The 17,360-nt window shown below is 46.8% G+C and overlaps 1 protein-coding gene across 4 annotated transcripts in view; it reads right to left on the bottom strand.

Moving 5' to 3' along the window:
• The window catches only part of nbeaa (neurobeachin a), an 81,166-nt gene that overhangs the window by 13,208 nt on the left and 50,598 nt on the right, over positions 1-17,360 (bottom strand). For 2 of the 4 annotated variants that reach the window (XM_030100830.1, XM_030100832.1), the window contains exons 14-36: positions 15,031-15,110; positions 14,587-14,649; positions 14,097-14,194; positions 13,386-13,478; positions 11,522-11,630; positions 11,332-11,413; positions 10,957-11,080; positions 10,634-10,826; positions 9,530-10,216; positions 8,844-9,293; positions 7,912-8,129; positions 7,653-7,806; positions 7,122-7,145; positions 6,598-6,681; positions 5,710-5,890; positions 4,808-4,932; positions 4,626-4,694; positions 4,321-4,489; positions 3,569-3,969; positions 3,147-3,283; positions 2,313-2,467; positions 1,415-1,541; positions 85-204 (exon numbers count right to left, since the gene is read on the bottom strand). In XM_030100830.1, the coding sequence (XP_029956690.1) occupies positions 85-204; positions 1,415-1,541; positions 2,313-2,467; positions 3,147-3,283; positions 3,569-3,969; positions 4,321-4,489; positions 4,626-4,694; positions 4,808-4,932; positions 5,710-5,890; positions 6,598-6,681; positions 7,122-7,145; positions 7,653-7,806; positions 7,912-8,129; positions 8,844-9,293; positions 9,530-10,216; positions 10,634-10,826; positions 10,957-11,080; positions 11,332-11,413; positions 11,522-11,630; positions 13,386-13,478; positions 14,097-14,194; positions 14,587-14,649; positions 15,031-15,110 (3,943 nt within the window). Of the gene's footprint in view, positions 1-84; positions 205-1,414; positions 1,542-2,312; positions 2,468-3,146; positions 3,284-3,568; positions 3,970-4,320; positions 4,490-4,625; positions 4,695-4,807; positions 4,933-5,709; positions 5,891-6,597; positions 6,682-7,121; positions 7,146-7,652; positions 7,807-7,911; positions 8,130-8,843; positions 9,294-9,529; positions 10,217-10,633; positions 10,827-10,956; positions 11,081-11,331; positions 11,414-11,521; positions 11,631-13,385; positions 13,479-14,096; positions 14,195-14,586; positions 14,650-15,030; positions 15,111-17,360 lie in introns of those variants that run through there. The other 2 variants (XM_030100833.1, XM_030100834.1) reach the window with 2 other exon arrangements.

Below are 17,360 nucleotides of genomic sequence, written 5' to 3'. Positions count from 1 at the left end.
GTAGGAGAGGGGTGTGTAGTGGGGGGAGGTGGGGGGGTTGGGGTCAGGGGGAAGGTCATGGGGACACGGCGAGCATCTCCTTGCCTAAAACACTGTCCTGCATCTCGGGGGGCTGCCTGGAAGCCTGCCAGAGAGCTAAAAGACTTGAGCTCAGGGGGCGTCTGACCGCTGCGCAGCGCACACTGCGCCACTTCACAATAGGCACTGCAATACAAACCACACACACACATACACACATATATACAAAAAACACACACACACACATACACACAGACATGCGCGCTGATTAAGAAACACATACTCACACACGCGGCCCACCCACTCACGTGTGTGTGCACTTTTAGAAGAACAATTAATCTGCTAACAATTCCAGGGAGAAAGTGCATTAACATGAGTATTACAGAACAAATTGCTTCTATATTTACACGACAGGTTATTTCTTCTTATTAATGTTATTTCCTAGTTAGTAACAGCCTCAAGTTGCGAGGTAGCTTAGGTTTTATTAGTGACACCTACACAGCATGGGGAGAGAAATAAAACACAAGTTAATAACAATTCCATTTACAAGTTTCCAGATACGTCGTCTGAAATGCATTTAAAAGTGTTGAGTTTTAGAAATGATCGGGATGGATTAATAGCTTTTCACACTCCACAGCATAAACCGTAACATTAACCCACAGATCTACAATTTCTTGATCCCACTACATTTTTGTGAGATTTTGATTTCACCATCAGCTACGTGATTTTCTGTGGACCACAATGGATTTCATCAGTCCGCATCTTAATGACGCCACAAGGGGTTGTAAAGGAAGCGTTGCGTAAACGTCGCTCCAGGCCGCAGTGAGTTCAATTCTGAGTGCCGAGTGCAGACTGTAAGATGTGTCGGTGGTTTCTGTGTGTCGCAGCAGGAGGCATGTGCAACAAAAACACCAGAATCAGAGCTATAACAAGACTCATCCAGCATACTTTTAACAGCAGTTGAGTCAGTCTGGAGCCGTTATTCCTCCGACTTTTAACTTCTAGTGATTTGAAAGTCACACTGAAAGCTCAGGGCTGTAATTTGTGAAGATACTCTTCACGTCTCGAGTGCTCCTGACGCTCTTAAGAAGCTGATAACATCACGTATTATTTATCCTAGCCTCAAATTTAACAAGGAGGGGCACCCACGCTGCTGCCAATTTCAAGCTAAATTAGACTGAAGACTTTAATGTCGAATTATGACTGTGTGAGTAAACTGCTGGTGAGAGATGAAGGGATGAGGATGAGGTGGAAAAGGGGCAGACAGAGGAGGGGAAAAAAATAAACCAACACAAAAATAAAAAAGCAAAACAGGACGAAAAAAAAAAACAAAACAAGTGGGACGACAGTGAAAGGCTGAAGCGGTTGAGGGCTTCATGATGCTGAGATTTCTGACCTCATGTTCTCCATCGTGTCTTCGGGCATCGGGGCCACCGTCTGCACCGCAGGCAGGTTCTTACTAGTTGCTCCGTTGACGAAAGACGAAGAGGAGGAGGAGGAAGAGGAGGCAGAGTCTGTGGCACCTGAGCAGCACAGAGAGGCAGGACACGAGGTGTTGAAAAATAAGACATGGATCACGGTGAAGGGGACCAAAGGTGGCCATGATCTCTGTGTCAGATAGCAACACAGAAAACGTATTAATGTCAGCAGCCAGATTCAATTTGAATCGTATTTCGCTGGACATGCTGAGGCTCGTCTTCTGGCAACGGCACCCCGCTTGTGAAAATAGCTTTGCAATCAATATACAGAATCCATTCCCAGGAATAAATACCTTCCCTGTCCATTACGCATGTTTGATACTGTACAACGTGTCCGACAGGCGGAGAAAGCCCGGAGAACGATAAATCCAGTTCGCTTTAATGGATCTGCTGAGTCTGATGGAAGTTAGAACAGACACTGAGCCGCACGGCGGCTGATTCTTCTTTAATTCGCTCGTTGTTATTCTAAAGTTGGTCCATTTGACCACTGTATCTGGATAGAAAAATATTGAGTTTTAAATAAGACAACCACAGCGTCCAGCACATGAGAGACCTGTCTGTCAAAGGGCAGCGAAGGAACACACCAAAGAAACCAAGAAAGTCAGCCTTGCTTGATCTAACAGCCTTTGAATCTTTACACAAACACTTCCATAATACTGCAGGCGTCCGTCTTCCACCTCAACTTAAGCGCATATTGAATACAGGAATTCAAAAAGCACATGAGTCATTTATAATTCAATGACTGGCGCCGACACGGCGTGGGAGCGAGAAAGTTATGCATTAGTAAGTGAGTGATCTCTGCGCCTCGTCTCTCACCTGTAGTGTTGATCATGCTCTTGGGCGTCGCTGTTGCAGCAGCGAAAATGTTGGGCGTGCTGCCGGCAGTGGCCGCCCCGCCGGTGGTGGGCGTGCCCACCGTGTTGACTGACAGGCTGCCGGGTGGGGGCTTTTTCACCGGTACCACCACGCTCCTGAAAGAGATCAGACACAGAGGCATCAGGGAAAGTCACGCACGGAGAGTAGTGGTTTTTTATATGACGGCTAAAAAAAAAAAAAAGAGTTAAAAAAATATCCAATAGATAAAGACAATTTTTATTTTATTCTTTTTAAACTGTTCATGGTTCACTATTGCACTGCGCTGTTCGTATACCAGTGAAAAAGTGTTTGTTGTAGCTGTAATTTCCAAGGGACGATGCATCGCACCGTCTGACCTATGAGGACAGGCTCGATACATCTGGAGGACATCCTGGGGATGGATATCTAGCGCCCCGTGATTTATTATGCACACCATCTCCAATCAATAACTTTGCTCTCAAGGACTGCAGCGGAGCAGCATCAAGGAGACAAAGTGATGCCACGGAGAAATCAGCAGGTCATTACTCAGAAAAAAAAAGTCTATATGATAGCCTCATAGACAGGAGCCAAAAAATAAAAGGAGTTCTCAGATTTTGTTTATGCGGTGTCATGTGTGATGACTTAATCACTCAATAGCAGCATCTCAACATGTTTTTGAGGTTATTCTCCAAATCTACACAAATAGATAAATAAAATAGAAACACATTCTGTCTCTTTAACTGCGATGCCTGCTGCCATGCGTCCCGTGAACGGCTCCGTCTGTCCTCTGCAGGTCGAACAGCGGCGGGGACTCACCGGTCGAAGGAGTGGAACTGCATGGGCAGCATGGGGTGGGTCTTCAGGGCAGGATCGGGGTGGTAGGGCGTGGGCCCCGACTCCGGGCCCAGCTCTCCACCATCAACAGGAGCCGCCACCAAGCTCTTCAGGATCTCCTACGTTTCAGGGGGAACAGCCGACACGGTGACGGCAGCGTCGGAGACAAGCAGCGGGAGGTGAGAGGAGATCAACCATCTGAGACGAGGCTTTTACGGTCGTTATTCATCGTGCTTTAAAGCATTATTCAAAATTATATAGCGAAATATAAAAAAATACATAAAATAACACTTTAAAATTTCCTTTAAGAAAATTTCAGACGCATGTTGAGAACTATTTTTTTCTAATCATCAAATGAATGTGTGTGCAATGAGGAGGTGTGAAAGAGGAAATCCCAGGTTCACCTTGACATTGATGCCTTTGTTCGTCTGGCTGATGCTGGAGATGGAAGAGGGCGGAGCCTGGCTGGAGTTGGGGGTGGAGCTGGGGTTGTGTGGGGAGTCCAGCAGGCTCTCCTGTGACCTCCTCACGTCGGACGACAGGCTGCACAATAGATCCGCGCCTCCCCCGCCCCCACCACCTCCTCCTCCCCCTCCCCCGATGTCTCTGTCCCGGTCTCGGTCCGTCTCTCGGCCGACCAGGCCGAGCCCGAGGCCCAGGCCCATCTCCGAGCCGTTCAGGGACCCCGCCACGTGGCCCTCCTCTCCGATGCCTGAGTCTGTGTGTGGGAGGCCGGCCCGGGGGGAGTCGTCCACCGGGGTGGGGGTCTGTTTGTCACGATCGGAGAAGGCTGCGGATGGGTGCTCTGCAGGAAGAAATAAAGAACGCCGTGTGATTCTAAAAAGCAATAACAGTGATATAATTACACGACGACAGCGTCTTTGTGCAACCTGCTTGTCAGTTTATTGTCTGGTTCTCACATTCATGTCTCTGCCATTCTCTCTTGCAGGGAAGTTTTTTTTTTAATTTTACTAAATAACGTCCCAGTTGTTTTTTTTTCCATTGGTTTCATTTTCTTGACAGAGGTTTTGTTATATTTCTTTGTCGGTGCACTGTACTCACAAAAAGCAACGTTGCAATGATGAGTCATCACCGGCTCACCCGGGATGACTTCCTAACGCTGTGGCTATTGCAGCAGAAGACAGTCGAGCCTCACCTGTGCTGGTCGGGGAGTTGATCTCGTGGCGGATGCTCCTCCCCGACAGGCTGGTGGACCTGCCGATCTCCCGCTGCGGCTCCAGAATGTCCCGGTATTTAGATACCATGAGAACCGAGATAAAGTAAACAACTGCCAGCGCCAGAAACTGAGCCTGCTTACTGTCATCCTGCAGCGGAACAACACAGGCGCACAAAATTATTCATGACAGAAAAACTCAGATATTTTCCCGCTGTATTATTTATACTCAGACAAATACTGTACACACTATAAATGTGCACACACACACACACACACACACATACCACATCTCTGAAAACCACAGCCCGAAGACGATTAATGTCTACATCCTGCAGGAGTCTGTCTGGATCCTGCTGAAATGTGGCAGAAAGAATTCCAAGTGTGTCTTAACATGCGTACGTATGCTTCGGTGTCAGATTCTGAGCGTCTGAGGGTGACGTGCTTTTGATCCGCGCGTCTCTGGTACCTTGCTGACGGTGGAGGCACTGTGGAGGCTGTCCTGCGACTTGCTGCTGGTTAGAGAGGACTTACAGCTTCGATCTCTCTGTCTCTGCCGGCACTCCAAGCAGTTCCTCACCGCCACACAGCAAACTGACGGAAACAGAGAGGTACAAGGAAAGCGTGTAAGTGCAAGGAAGTGACGGAGCTTTTAACCAACAAAAACATTAGAACACAATAATGTGAGACCAAGGCAGAATTATCGTATCCCTTGTTTTCTTGCTTTGGGTTTTAGAACAGGCCAAACCTTTCAGAATGTTCCTCTCACTTTAATTCCTCTCACTTTAATAAACAACAATAAAAGCTTTTATTTTATTATTTTTTTGTGAATATAAATTCATTTGTGGTATTTTTGTGACAAAAACAAAGAGCAGCGGATATGATTGAAAGACATTTATCAAATGGTTGAAAGGTAAAATATGATTTTTTTTTGTATTATTGTGGAGGTTTCACAGTTTCCATAGGTTATCTGACAACATGAATAGTGAAATGAGGAGAAAACAGATGGATCTCAACAAGTCATCCACATGAACCATGTGGCAATCAGTATTTTCAACACATTTTATCAAATGAATGACTCATTATGAATCATATATGACCCTGCTGAGTATGCTATATGATGTTATTTATATCATGTTTTTACAGACATGTAACCGGTATGGTTTTGTCGCGGTTAGTATCGTCTCCTCACAGTGAGAATATTTCTTCAGGTGCTCCAGTTTCGTCTCAGTTTAAACAGACATTTCAGTTAACCTGAATTACTGTAGGTGGGAATGTGTGTGTGTGTGTGTGTGTGTGTGTGTATGCAGTGTGATGGAGTTTGATCGGCAGTTCGTTCAGCAGGTGGACGGACAGATGATGGACACGCACCCAGACGAAGGCATTGCCTCATCAGCCCTCCCGACGACATGTTCTTCTCCGCTTCGATCTCGCTGAAGTTAAGCGAGCTGGCAAACACCAGGACGTCCACCATGGCCATGAGGCGAGACAGGAAGGTGACCGCCGTCTCCGAGGACATGCCCTGTGTGGCCTCGATGTTCTCCAGCTCCGTCTAACAAAGGGAGCAAGCATACACAGATGCTTGCCAGTTATCCAGTGAAAATCCAGAATACAGGCACATTGTGGTCAAGTCCGGTGGTGTCCTGTTATTGGTCAACAACAGTAAAGAAAAAAAAAAAAACCCTTTTAGAAATGGATGCAGCAGGTTCTTACGTGAGCAAGGACCGCAACAGTCATGGCCGTTTGTATCAACAGACAAACAAACAAACAAAAAAAAACATCTCCTGAATATCATGCCGGTTCAGTGAAAAACATACTTATATGATGAAATCTGGCAACATGAGGTGTTCTACACAACGTACAGGAAGAACGGCCTGACGACACACAGGTGATGGTAACAGTGGGACTGTGACCGTGGCAACATGACCACTAGCATTAAATACAATCCAGGACAATAAGACTTACTCCCTGTTAATTAAAAAAAAGGTTTGTAGAAAAGCTAGATTGGGGGGGAAAAAAAAATCTTCAGGCATCATAGCAGGGATAAAACCAAGTGCGTGGTTAGCTGTGTCTCTGCTTCAGTAAGCAGGAAGTGCAAGGCTGAGGAGAGCCAACACAGTGCAAGCATCTGGAGGCTCGTCAGAGCCAGTGAGCACAGACATTTGGGGAATAACAGACACACAAGGTGAGGACAGAAGGGCTCGGGTTGGTGCTCTTAGCTCTTCTGGTGATGATGAGAGTCTCAGGCTCTTTACGCACCTCTCCCCCCGCGCCTCTTCCCCCAGGAACAGGGGTCACCTCCTCTCCCTTTGACCCCCTCTGGGGTGCGGCTCCTCCTGCCTTCTTTAGTGTTGATACAAATGGGAAAGGCTTAGCAGATGCAACCCCCAAGGACGTCTGGAAAACTCTCATGCTTCTTTTTTTTCTTTTTTTTCTTCTCCAAGTCATATCTTCACCTCTGACTAAATACTTTTCTCACTCCCATTCCTTCTCTTTATTAACTCACCTCCCAAGCTTTTAGCTACTCATCACCCAGAGTGAGAATATTTTATGTTTAAGGACTAAACACGCCGAGGCGGAAAAAAAAATCAAAAAAAAAAATCAAAGCATATGCACAATAAATATATAAACAATATATGGCGGAGTACTGATTAGCAGCAGAGGTGCACAACAAATAGAAACACTATGGATGTCGGACAGGCAAGGGTTAGTGTCAGTCACAATGGTAAATAAACCAGAGAGAAGTATTAGTAGAAGAGAAAAAGGAAGGAACTGCAACTTACAGTGTTGGCACTACTCTTAGAACTCTGTACATGCGACACAGACAAAAACAGAGACAAAAAAGACAAGAAAATACACAAAGTACATGTAACACAGAGAGGAAAAGAAAGATTAAAATATAGAGATGGTTGAAAGAAATAGATTATCAAACATTCAAATCAAGAGTTTAATTGAAAGGACCGGAAAGAAAGTTCAAAGAAAGGTAAAGAAATATATTGTTAGACGGTTAAATATGTGGAGATACTAATGAGAAGAAACCAGAAAATGTTTATGAAAGTTTAATTAGTTTCTGCAGGGTTAATTTCAACCTCATTTGGTCATTGTTGATTAAATCTTATAAATGTTTGAGAGTTAGAAAATGTAATGGACACAAAAAAATGTTAATAAATCCCGAATAAGTCAGAAACCCGCCTCAAGGATGGTGGAAAGAGCTTATGAAGGTCCTTCAAAGTCTGTGTTAAAATCTGCTACCGGTCTGCCGGAGGCCTGCAGTTCCCCCTCCCACCACAGAGGGGCGGAGTGGAGCCACTTACAGAAGGGGAGGTGGCGGCAGACAGGAGAGGCAGGATGCCTCCACAGGCGATGATGATGTTGTCCACCATCTGGGAAATGAGGTGGATCGTGTTGTGGACGAAGATGATGTTCTCGTTGCTGTTCACAAAATCCATCACGGACTTGGTGGAGTGGCTGAAAATAAATAAAAAACAAGTTGGAAAAACAATTTAAATATTTACACGACTGCATGATGAATATCCTGAAAGCGAGCAAAATAAGACGAGCAGCTTCACTCACCTCCTCCACACGTGCACGTCTGTCTCCAGGGCGAACAGCAGGTCGGTCAGCAGCCTCTGATGCATCGGAGACCACTTGAATTCTGGGATGCGGAACATGGTCGTGCGCGGGCCGGGGCTGAACTGGCGCCGCTGCTCCTCCGTCATGGGCATGCCCCTGAAGCCCAGGTCCACACGGAGGTCCCGCTCCAGCTGGGCCGCCGTGCGACCGTGAAGGGCCTGCGAACAGAGCGCGGCGATCCGGTCAGACATCACAAGCCTCTCGGTAACGTCTTCCGCTGGTCTGACGTAAAACCCGGCACAGACGCAACGGCAAAATCTGATTTCATTTGATGAATCAAAGCACAGACAACTTTTGTGCAGCATTCACTGAGCAGCAAGAGCAGCGCGGCTCATCTGCGGGCTGTCGTCCAGACTTGTGGCCGAGAGAAAGCGGTCATGGCAGAAGCTTTTCATGCCCATCACAACACACTCGATCACAGGTTACAGGAGCAGGACTGTGACTGGTGACTCTCCTGTTGAATTCCTAATGTGGAATAATGAATCTCCGAGGTGAAGGCAAAAGCGCTTTTCTCTGCGATGTGACTTGAATTGAGAGTTTTTCCAACGGCAAAGTAAGGTGAAATTATAACCACGACATGAATAAATGCTCAGAAAAGATATTTCAATGGCGTTTCTTCTGATTTTAAGACATTCACATTCTTTGATCAAGTTTCATTCGATGCCGTTAAAGGTGGATTATATAACCTTAAAATGTTTTATACAAAAAGCCATGGATGATAAATAATTTCACCGAGTACAGTATGCACTCCAGCTTCATGGCAGCTTTACTTTGCACAGGTATAAGTGCAATCAGAGTGACTCAGCAACCCGATTGCAGGCTGGCGTGAGCGCAACACGACGGCGGCTTCCTCATCATTAATATGAACGCACCTGAGTGGTTGCAGTCGTTTGGATCTTCTTTATGTCCTTGTCTTTCCCGTCGTCCGACCTCTCTGTGTCAGAGGTGGTGCTGGCGGTGTCCCCTCCCGTCTTGAGGCCCGCAGCCTCTCCCTCTGCCCCGGCCGCCCCCTCCCCCTCGGGGAAGTCTGGTCTGGAGGCTCCCTGGATCTGCGTTTGGCTCTCGGCCTCGGCGATGGAGCTGATGTCGGCGAGCGGGCTCTGGATCTTGAAGGGCCCGTCCTCTGGAAGCTCCCCCGCGGCGTGGCTCTGGGTCTGCGTTAGCTCCGAGCCGCAGCTGGTCATGTGGGCCAGCAGGCTGAGGTCATCGCTGGCGCTGGTGGCGGGGTGAGGCGGGACCGGGCCAGATGGAGCCGGCTGCTCGGGACTTGGCAGCACCAGGGGGTCTGTGGCTGCGAGAGCTGGAAGGAGCTTCTCATCGACCTGGGAGGGATGATGGGGAATGAAAAACATGATATACACACACACACACACACACACACACACACACACAAACAAGAAATCTGCAGCAGCAGCCTCGTTTTAAATCAGGTAAATAAAAAAAGGCCGAGGACAGGAAGCAGCAGAGCTACAATCGCAGTGACGGTGATATTAGTTTCTCGGTCAGCAGGGGAAGATCGGGCTCCAGTTAATCAGTGACTTTGTTTCTGATCTCTTACCTTGCTGAAGAGGAATCCGTTGTTGCTTGGCACGCTGTCTTTCTCATCTGCTAACGTGATGAGTGGACCCATGTTTCCGTCATCCTCCAGACTGACTCCTGACAGTCCCAGGTTTGACCCAATTCCTACTCCTGAGCCCGTTGTGTCGTCTTTCGGCGCCAGATTCCCATTTAAGTTCTGAACCACGGAGCAGTAAGCACTGTCCAGGAGCGAGTCCACCTCTACCAGAGGCCCGTTCTCCATTCCTCCGCCGTTTCCTCCACCTACACCCCCACTGAGTCCTTCTGGAGACAGATCCAGGTCGTCCAACTTCACTTCCGTGGCTTCCACTTTCTCCGCTTTAATGTCCACCAGGAGATCATGGACCTCCACCCTCACGCCCGGGCCGGCGCTCTGCTCCCCCGGCGTCAGGGCTTCTCCGTTCGGTCGCTTCACGGCCCCCTCTGCCAGCAGGTTGCGCGAGTCCCCGCCCGCCCCCTCGCTGTACTCGGCCTCGCTCTCGGGCGTCTGCGTCTGGGAGTTGTCGTCGATCTCCAGATTTCCGTTGACAACCGGGGCGGGAGCGGCGGACAGGCCGGAGATGGTGGACACGGAGCCCTTCTTTCCCTTCTTCATGTTCTCTTCCTCCTGACGCTGGTACTCCTCGTACATCTTGGCCAAGTACTCCTTGTGGGCTTCGTACGTCACCTGTGACGGGCGGCGGAAACACACTCGGTGATGTGTTCAGAACACAACCAAAAGCAACAGCTAACTGTTATATCAATAACCTACAGGTGGTCCGAAGGGGGCCTCATACATCATCTGCAGCAAGGAACGGATGAATAAAACTGGGACACCAGCAGCCTCCCCGGCCCACTGATGGATTATCTCCCTTATATTCCATCACTATTACAGTTTATGTTACAATACTGAACAGCGATAAAAGATGTGATCACTTATTAAAAATACTATCTGTACTAAATCATTTTAAAGAGTGCAGCTCATCTCACTAATAATTACCACTGCAGTGATTAATGAGCTTTTTGGTCATTTTTAGATAAGTGCGATACATCAGAGCTTCTCCAAACTATATGATTAAAACTTGGTTTTTATGGAACATCTCACCTTGGAGTGTGCAATGGACAGAGTATCGACCCAGACCCTCCAGCCCCCCCATTCATATTTGATAGCGTGGTAGAGGAGAATCCGAAAAATGTTGTACACCATCTCGGTGATTTTCTGTTCTTCTGGGTTCTTGGGATTGATGTATCCGAGGGAGAACATCCAGTCCTGCCACACAGAGCACTGCAGCAAGCAGCTGGCGCACAACAAAGACACGGAGTGTGAGTTATAGGCAAAAGCATGAGCTTCAACGAAAAAAAAAAAAGAGAGAATATCTGTATAGAAGCAACTGGCGTGTTGTTGGAGAAATGCAGGTGTGCTTTTACCGTCGGTTTTCACGGCTGTTACTGAAGAGCTTGATCATGTCAGAAAGGAAGAGCCGCCTGACTTCCATCAGCTCCGCACTGGGAGTGGAGTTTTTCAGCAGAGTGGCCACGACTTTGAGAATCACTGGGCATTGGGGTGAATAAGATAGTGGGGACAGGAGTACAAGATGAGAGAGGAGGCGAGGCAAATACAGAAAAAAAACATGGCTTCTGAATAAGAGAGGAAAAGAATTTTAGGGACAGGAGTGTGAAGCAGATCAATAAGTGAGCGATGGCAGCAGCGGCAGCAGGAGCAGCAGGAGCAGCGATAACTTTTCAATTCAGGCTTTGTGGTTTATTTACTCTCATTAGAAAGCTGCAGCGTTTTGTACTCACTGGGATTCTGGATCTTGACAGTGGAGTCCGGTTCAGGGTGGGGTTTGTGAACCACCTGCGTGCAGACCTGCTCCGTCAAAATCTGCACGGACAGAAGGGAAGCAGGCGCCATGGGTAAAAAAACCGCAACACCGACGACGCAAAGCAGACCGCTTCATGTCAACGAAGCCGCGGCCGGGCGGCTCCTTACCTCATACAGCGTGTTGTAGGTGGTGATGGAGACGGTGTTGGTGTGCATCATCAGCCTCTCTCCCAGCAGCGTGAACAGACTGTGCGTGTGCATAATCTCAACCTTCCTCCTGCGGGGAGGGAAAACATCGCACGTTCACAGCAGATTTACAGCGTTCAAAAGTGACATTGATTGTCACTGACCGGGTGACAGTTTGATATCGGCGTGCGGCGCCATGTGGCCCTGTCATTCATGACGGGGCCAGAGAGGATAAGCAGTGAATACCAACAAGAGAAATTAAGAGGGGGTATTAAAGCAGTGACAACACTGCAGGGGGCTGCATCTGTGTGGCACTTTAATTACTGACCTTGCTGCTAAGTGAAAATGCTGTTTTAAAGAGGCTTTTAACCTGAGCGCCTCAGCAGTCAACTTTAGCGCAAGTTTAAAACGGGCCGAAATGAACGCTGCTTCGAGCATTTGTCTCCAATATTTAATCATGGACTGATATTCCCCGAAAGCTAGAATTCACTTATCCTCCATTATGGTGTTTTACATGACTTTGTAAATGTAAATTCTTTTTCCCCACAAAAACAAAAAATGCTTTTTGATACACTGCACCACAAAAAGGGAAAACCGGTCATGATGACGCTAAACTGAGAAAGCTATTCACGTTGCACCACCACGAGTTAACGAGTGATGAAACGATGAACCCTTCCCCGCTGACGGATGAGAACATGATGCTCGACAGGCTGCTGTGGCAGGTGTTAATCCTTCACAACATGTGGTTTAAAAAAAATTCCGTCTGTTATTTACCGTATGAATACCTGTAATCTGAATTTTATCAAATGGACTGGTGTTAATCACAGTCCTCTGGATGCAGCTCGTCGTCTTCATGTCATTAACTTCATTACAACAAATCATTTGCTGTCAGGGAGACGCACGCACCTGCGGAACAATTTCACTTTGATTTCAGTTCAAGGTGAGAAAACTTGACATGAATGCATAGATGCATACGTTACAATATTGATGGAAAGACTGCAGAAATGTGTGATTCCTTCTAAACGATTCGCACAACAGGTGAAGGTCGTGCACGGCTGCATCGTAATCCTTGGAAACCGATCTTCATATAGCAAGTGCAAAAATAGAATGTTTTTCTTCTTTCAGTTTCTGAAAACCATCAGGTAATCTGCAAAATGCATGTAATTTGTCTCCGTTCGATGGATATATCTGTTAAGCCTTTTCCACCGGACTGAACTCGCTTTTTGTATAAATATAAAGCGTCTGTGCATTAAAATGCCATGTGAGGGAAAAAAAAAGGTGGCCATCCAGGTTGTTAGGTTTGAGCAGATGTGAAGCAGGTGGGGGGTGGGGGGGGGGGGGGGGGGGGTGGGGGAGTAGTGACGGAGCGGGGCTCAGGTGCAGCAGCGCGGCAGCCTGCATTCTGTCCTCGTGCGGGGCGAGTCGTGCGTGTCACATGGGATGAATAAATCCCCCAGCATTCATTGCTGCTCATCAAGGTTCCGCCTCCCCTCCAGTGCGCGCTGTCACAATGATTATTCCGCCCGGACGTGATGATGGGGACATTATCTTCACACACACACACACACAAACAAACAGTCCTTCCGGGGCTCGTTGGAGACGGCCCTGCTGTCGTCTCCTCAGCTTTCGGAGCGCCGTGTGCCCTCGCTGTCACTTGTATAGGTGGTGCCTCTCAATCTCCACGCTGTGATGCAGCACTTGTGTTTTTGTCATGACAGATCTAAAGATCTTTTGCCCTTCCAGGAATATTTTAGGTGCTCCATCATTTCACCGATTCGCCATTCGCTGAATGCCACACGAGGGAAGGAAGTCGGAGAAGCGCAGGGACAAAAAGAGAGACACTCACTTGTGACCGAGGTGCTTCAGGAAGTAGCCGAGGACTTTGAGGGCCTGGACGCGAATGCTCTCACTCTTGGAGGCCAGGAGCTTGCAGATCACCCTGCGACATGTCAAACACACAGCCGAGTTGATCAGCGGTCTCAGGTGAGGGATGCAGGGAAATAAAAGAAGTTCCCGGACGGTGGAGTGAAGACCGGCTGCCTCAAAGTTAGAGTTAACAACACGTGCACTGACTCCAGCTTTTTCTGCACAGGAGTGCACACGGAGAGCAGGAAAGAAAAAAGTAATGATGAATACATGGAAGAGCAAAACACAGTTTGCAGCGAGCTCTCTAGCAACAGAAAAGTTGCCGTGGAAACCAAACACATCAATGTGCACAGTTGTGCTTTGGGGGAATTACCAGCACAGATAAAAGCGTTGTTTTTTTTTTTAATTTCCTCCCATCAGCACTACAGCTTAGAAATGATTTCATGCTGCTCAGACACTCTAGAGAAGAATCCTGAGGATTCTTTTTTTTGGTCATCTAAGAAACAACACAATGAAACGGTGACAGAAAGTTTCCACAATGAATGAACATTTTTTTTGATTTAGCTCCGTTGGATTTAGCATTATTTTTATTCATCCAGTCCAAATAACAAACATGCATGTCAATAACAGACGATGGCTTTAATTCAAGAGCTTCTCTGCATGTCTTCAGCTCCGTACACACGCAAATCACCTGATGCCATTTCTCTGGTCGAAGGCGGGGATCATGGACGCCGGGTGCTCAGACATCAGAGCCACCAGCAGCTGCAGCACGTCGTGAATATTCTCATCCTGCGAAGAAACGAGGAGTGAGGAGGACAGGTGAGGAGGAGGAGGGGAACGCTCAGGCCCGCATAGGGTTAAAAGGACAAAGAGGCAGTTGTTGGGGTGGACACCGCTGGGGGGGGGGGGTAGCTGCAGACCAGATGGTATTTCAGAGCAAGAATAGATATAATTGTTACAGAACAGTACATTCTGTTCAGTCCATTGTTGCGCCATTTTTCATGCTGTCACAGCACCCAAAGCTGACTCACACTCTCACTCGTTTAAGTGGACCATAACTCCGGCCCACAAATTATAATGCACATTTTGCCACCCGCTGCTCCCGAACGCTCTCGCTATCTCTCCGTCGCCATTTCTTGCCCTCGCGGACGCTTGATTCTCCGAGAGAGATTCACATTTACCTCGTGCATGGTCAAAAGATAGTTGAGAATGCTCTGCAGCTCATCCTCCTTCACGCCCCGGTCCTGTGCAAAAAAAAAAACAAAAAAAAAAAAAACATGATCTCTTGTTGTTTTTGCTTTTTATTAACCTCAGATGACTTCATTAATTCCCTTCTTGGCTAATGCATTCTTACTGTGAAGCACAAACAACCTCGCGCACAGGCGCACGCACGAATCAATATAAGAGCACCAAAACACAAAAGCTACAGAGTTACACCGAGGCTGCTGATCTATAATGCTGTTCTACACACACACACACACACACACACAAACACACACAGGCATGAGCAAACACACATATTTTAGATTAAGCCAGCAGCCCCGAGGAGGAAAAAACATCTGAGAAAACAGGAGAAAAAAGTAATTTCTTGCAGCTTAAACTACGTGATGAAGATAACGCTGTACCTTCAGTATGAGTTGTTTGAGGAAGAGAAGCATGAAGGCTCTGAGCGAGATGATCTCCTTTTGGGACGGCCGTGGTCCATCTAAGACAAAGACACACAAAGCAGAAATAATTGCCTGTAAAAAAATCAATTTCTACACTCGATAATGATCAGCTAAATAAGTCCGCGGCTCAGCTTGAGCGAGCCCAACTGTTTACTGACACTTGGTTTTTATGAGGCTTCCTGGAGAGCGGAGTAAAACATGTTAACACACACACACACACACTCTGTCCGCTACAACGCTGACTGTAAATCACTGTCATTACCTTCAGCGGTAATTTGCCAATGTGGATATTTTATAGTTGAACTCACACTAGGTATTACTGCAACAGGATGCAGCGATTTAGAAAAAAAATGTGATTGATGGTCCGCATGATCCAAACCAAACAACCCCTGTAATCCACCCAGTCTACTTTAACACTCTGGCACGCCATCAGTTGTTTGCTGTGGTGGTCGACAAAGAAGTAATGGAGCTAAAAAACACAAAAGCGGCTGACTCATTACACAAATCATTTCTCATGCGGGCCTCCGATCTTGCGTTCGCTTTGAAACAGTTAGCTTCATTTCGGAGCCCTTCTGACTTTCATTACCCTCGAACACGAGTTTCCCACGCACATTCCGACTAATGTGCTTGTTGGTTTTTGTGTTGAGCAGCAGTTTGCTTCATCGCGGGGAGGGGGGGCTACACTGTAGCACTTTCAAACTGCTTAGGAGGTAAAAGTGACAAGTTGGATGTTGGCAGTGTGTTTCCACCGATGTAAATGTATTTCATTCATTTCTGAGGTGTTTAATGTGAACGTCAGATCTACTGGAAGCGCAGGCCTGTGATGAATCGGCTCAAAACAGCTGCCAAATACCCGGCTCGTGGAAAGTGGAGCCAAATGGTCGAAAAGATGCATTGATTCAGATTAAAGCCTGAATGAAATAAGATCCAGACTTTAAAAAAAAACAAGGACATTTTTCCCTCTAATGGCGCCGCTGCAGCAGGACTGATCCAGGCTTCTTCTTTTCTCTTCATACCTAAACTTACTCAGCTAATCTACCAGTATCATTAACCACTGCTCACAAGCAACACAATAAACCCTCGTGTTCCTCATCATTCCCAACAGAGGCCGGTTCATTTTATAAGGAACAATAAACATTTATGGCCGCCGCGTTGTGTGCACATTTTGCTGGATCAGGCCGCTTCAAATCCACCTTTTCTTGCGCGTGCCACAAAGCGACAGTAATGCAATTGTGAGCTGTGTTTATTGTTCGTTGTATTAAATAAAACGCGTCCTGTCCTTTTGCAAAAAATATAACCAACATTTGACCCGCCGCCGCTTTAGCCAGAGAACGGAAGCCAAGGGAAATATGAACGACCGAGGATGTGAGAGGAAGAAGATATGAGGCTTCTACCTTGATTTCATTGTCACACTCTGCTGCCCTCGAATCGTGTGTGTGTGTGTGTGTGTGTGTGTGTGTGTGTGTATCCTCTGTTCACCTGCTCCTCGCAAAGCCAAAAACATGACACCGAAGCCAACCGCTGTGATCCATCATCCTTATCTGTCAAGCTGGTCCATGTTGCTGGGATGACGGCGCTGACCATCCATCATGGTTAGGCGGCGGCTCTGTGAGCGTAACCTCGCCTCCCCGTCAGCGGAGGAACCCGATGAAGGTTACAGTCATCTGAACCGCCACCAAACTCCAACTCTAATTATCAACTTCTTCAAGGGAAAATTAATTGTCATCCACTCGGGCTCTTATCTGACGCGGCGGTTTTATCAAGTTGTTGCGATAAAAGGAAGTTTTTTTCTTCAGGAGAGGGTTTTTCTTTTTTTTTTTCTTTTTTTTTTTTCCCTGAATGAAACTTTGCCGTCTGTGTGTGTGTACATGATCGTGAGTGATTTGTGCAAATAATGTTCTATTATTAGTAGTAGCATTAGTATTGTTATTGCACTGGCTTAAAGGCTACTTCCTAAGTTGATTCAACTGGTTTATAGCTTTTTTATTTATTATGGTGGGACATATCGAGATTAGTTTCTGATTTGTTTCAACACAGTTACTTTTTTTTGTGCGCGCGTGTGTGTGTGTGTAAGTGTGTTTCTGTAACTAGTTTCTGACAGCTTCAGTTCAGACATTCAGTGTAAAAAATAAATTTGAGACTCTGTTTCAAAAAAAATTACTTAAACCTTGTGTATTAATTTATTTGATCCACTTTTTTCCCCCACTCGACAGCGCACAGTCAATCATTATTTTCATTGTATTATAATTCAGCTCCAGAGTTCAAAAGCAATGTAAGTGAAAAAGACC

Source organism: Salarias fasciatus, chromosome 10 (assembly GCF_902148845.1).
Source record: "Salarias fasciatus chromosome 10, fSalaFa1.1, whole genome shotgun sequence".
In the NCBI taxonomy this organism is placed as follows: Eukaryota; Metazoa; Chordata; class Actinopteri; order Blenniiformes; family Blenniidae; genus Salarias; species Salarias fasciatus.
This window is presented reverse-complemented; position numbering and strand designations above follow the sequence as displayed.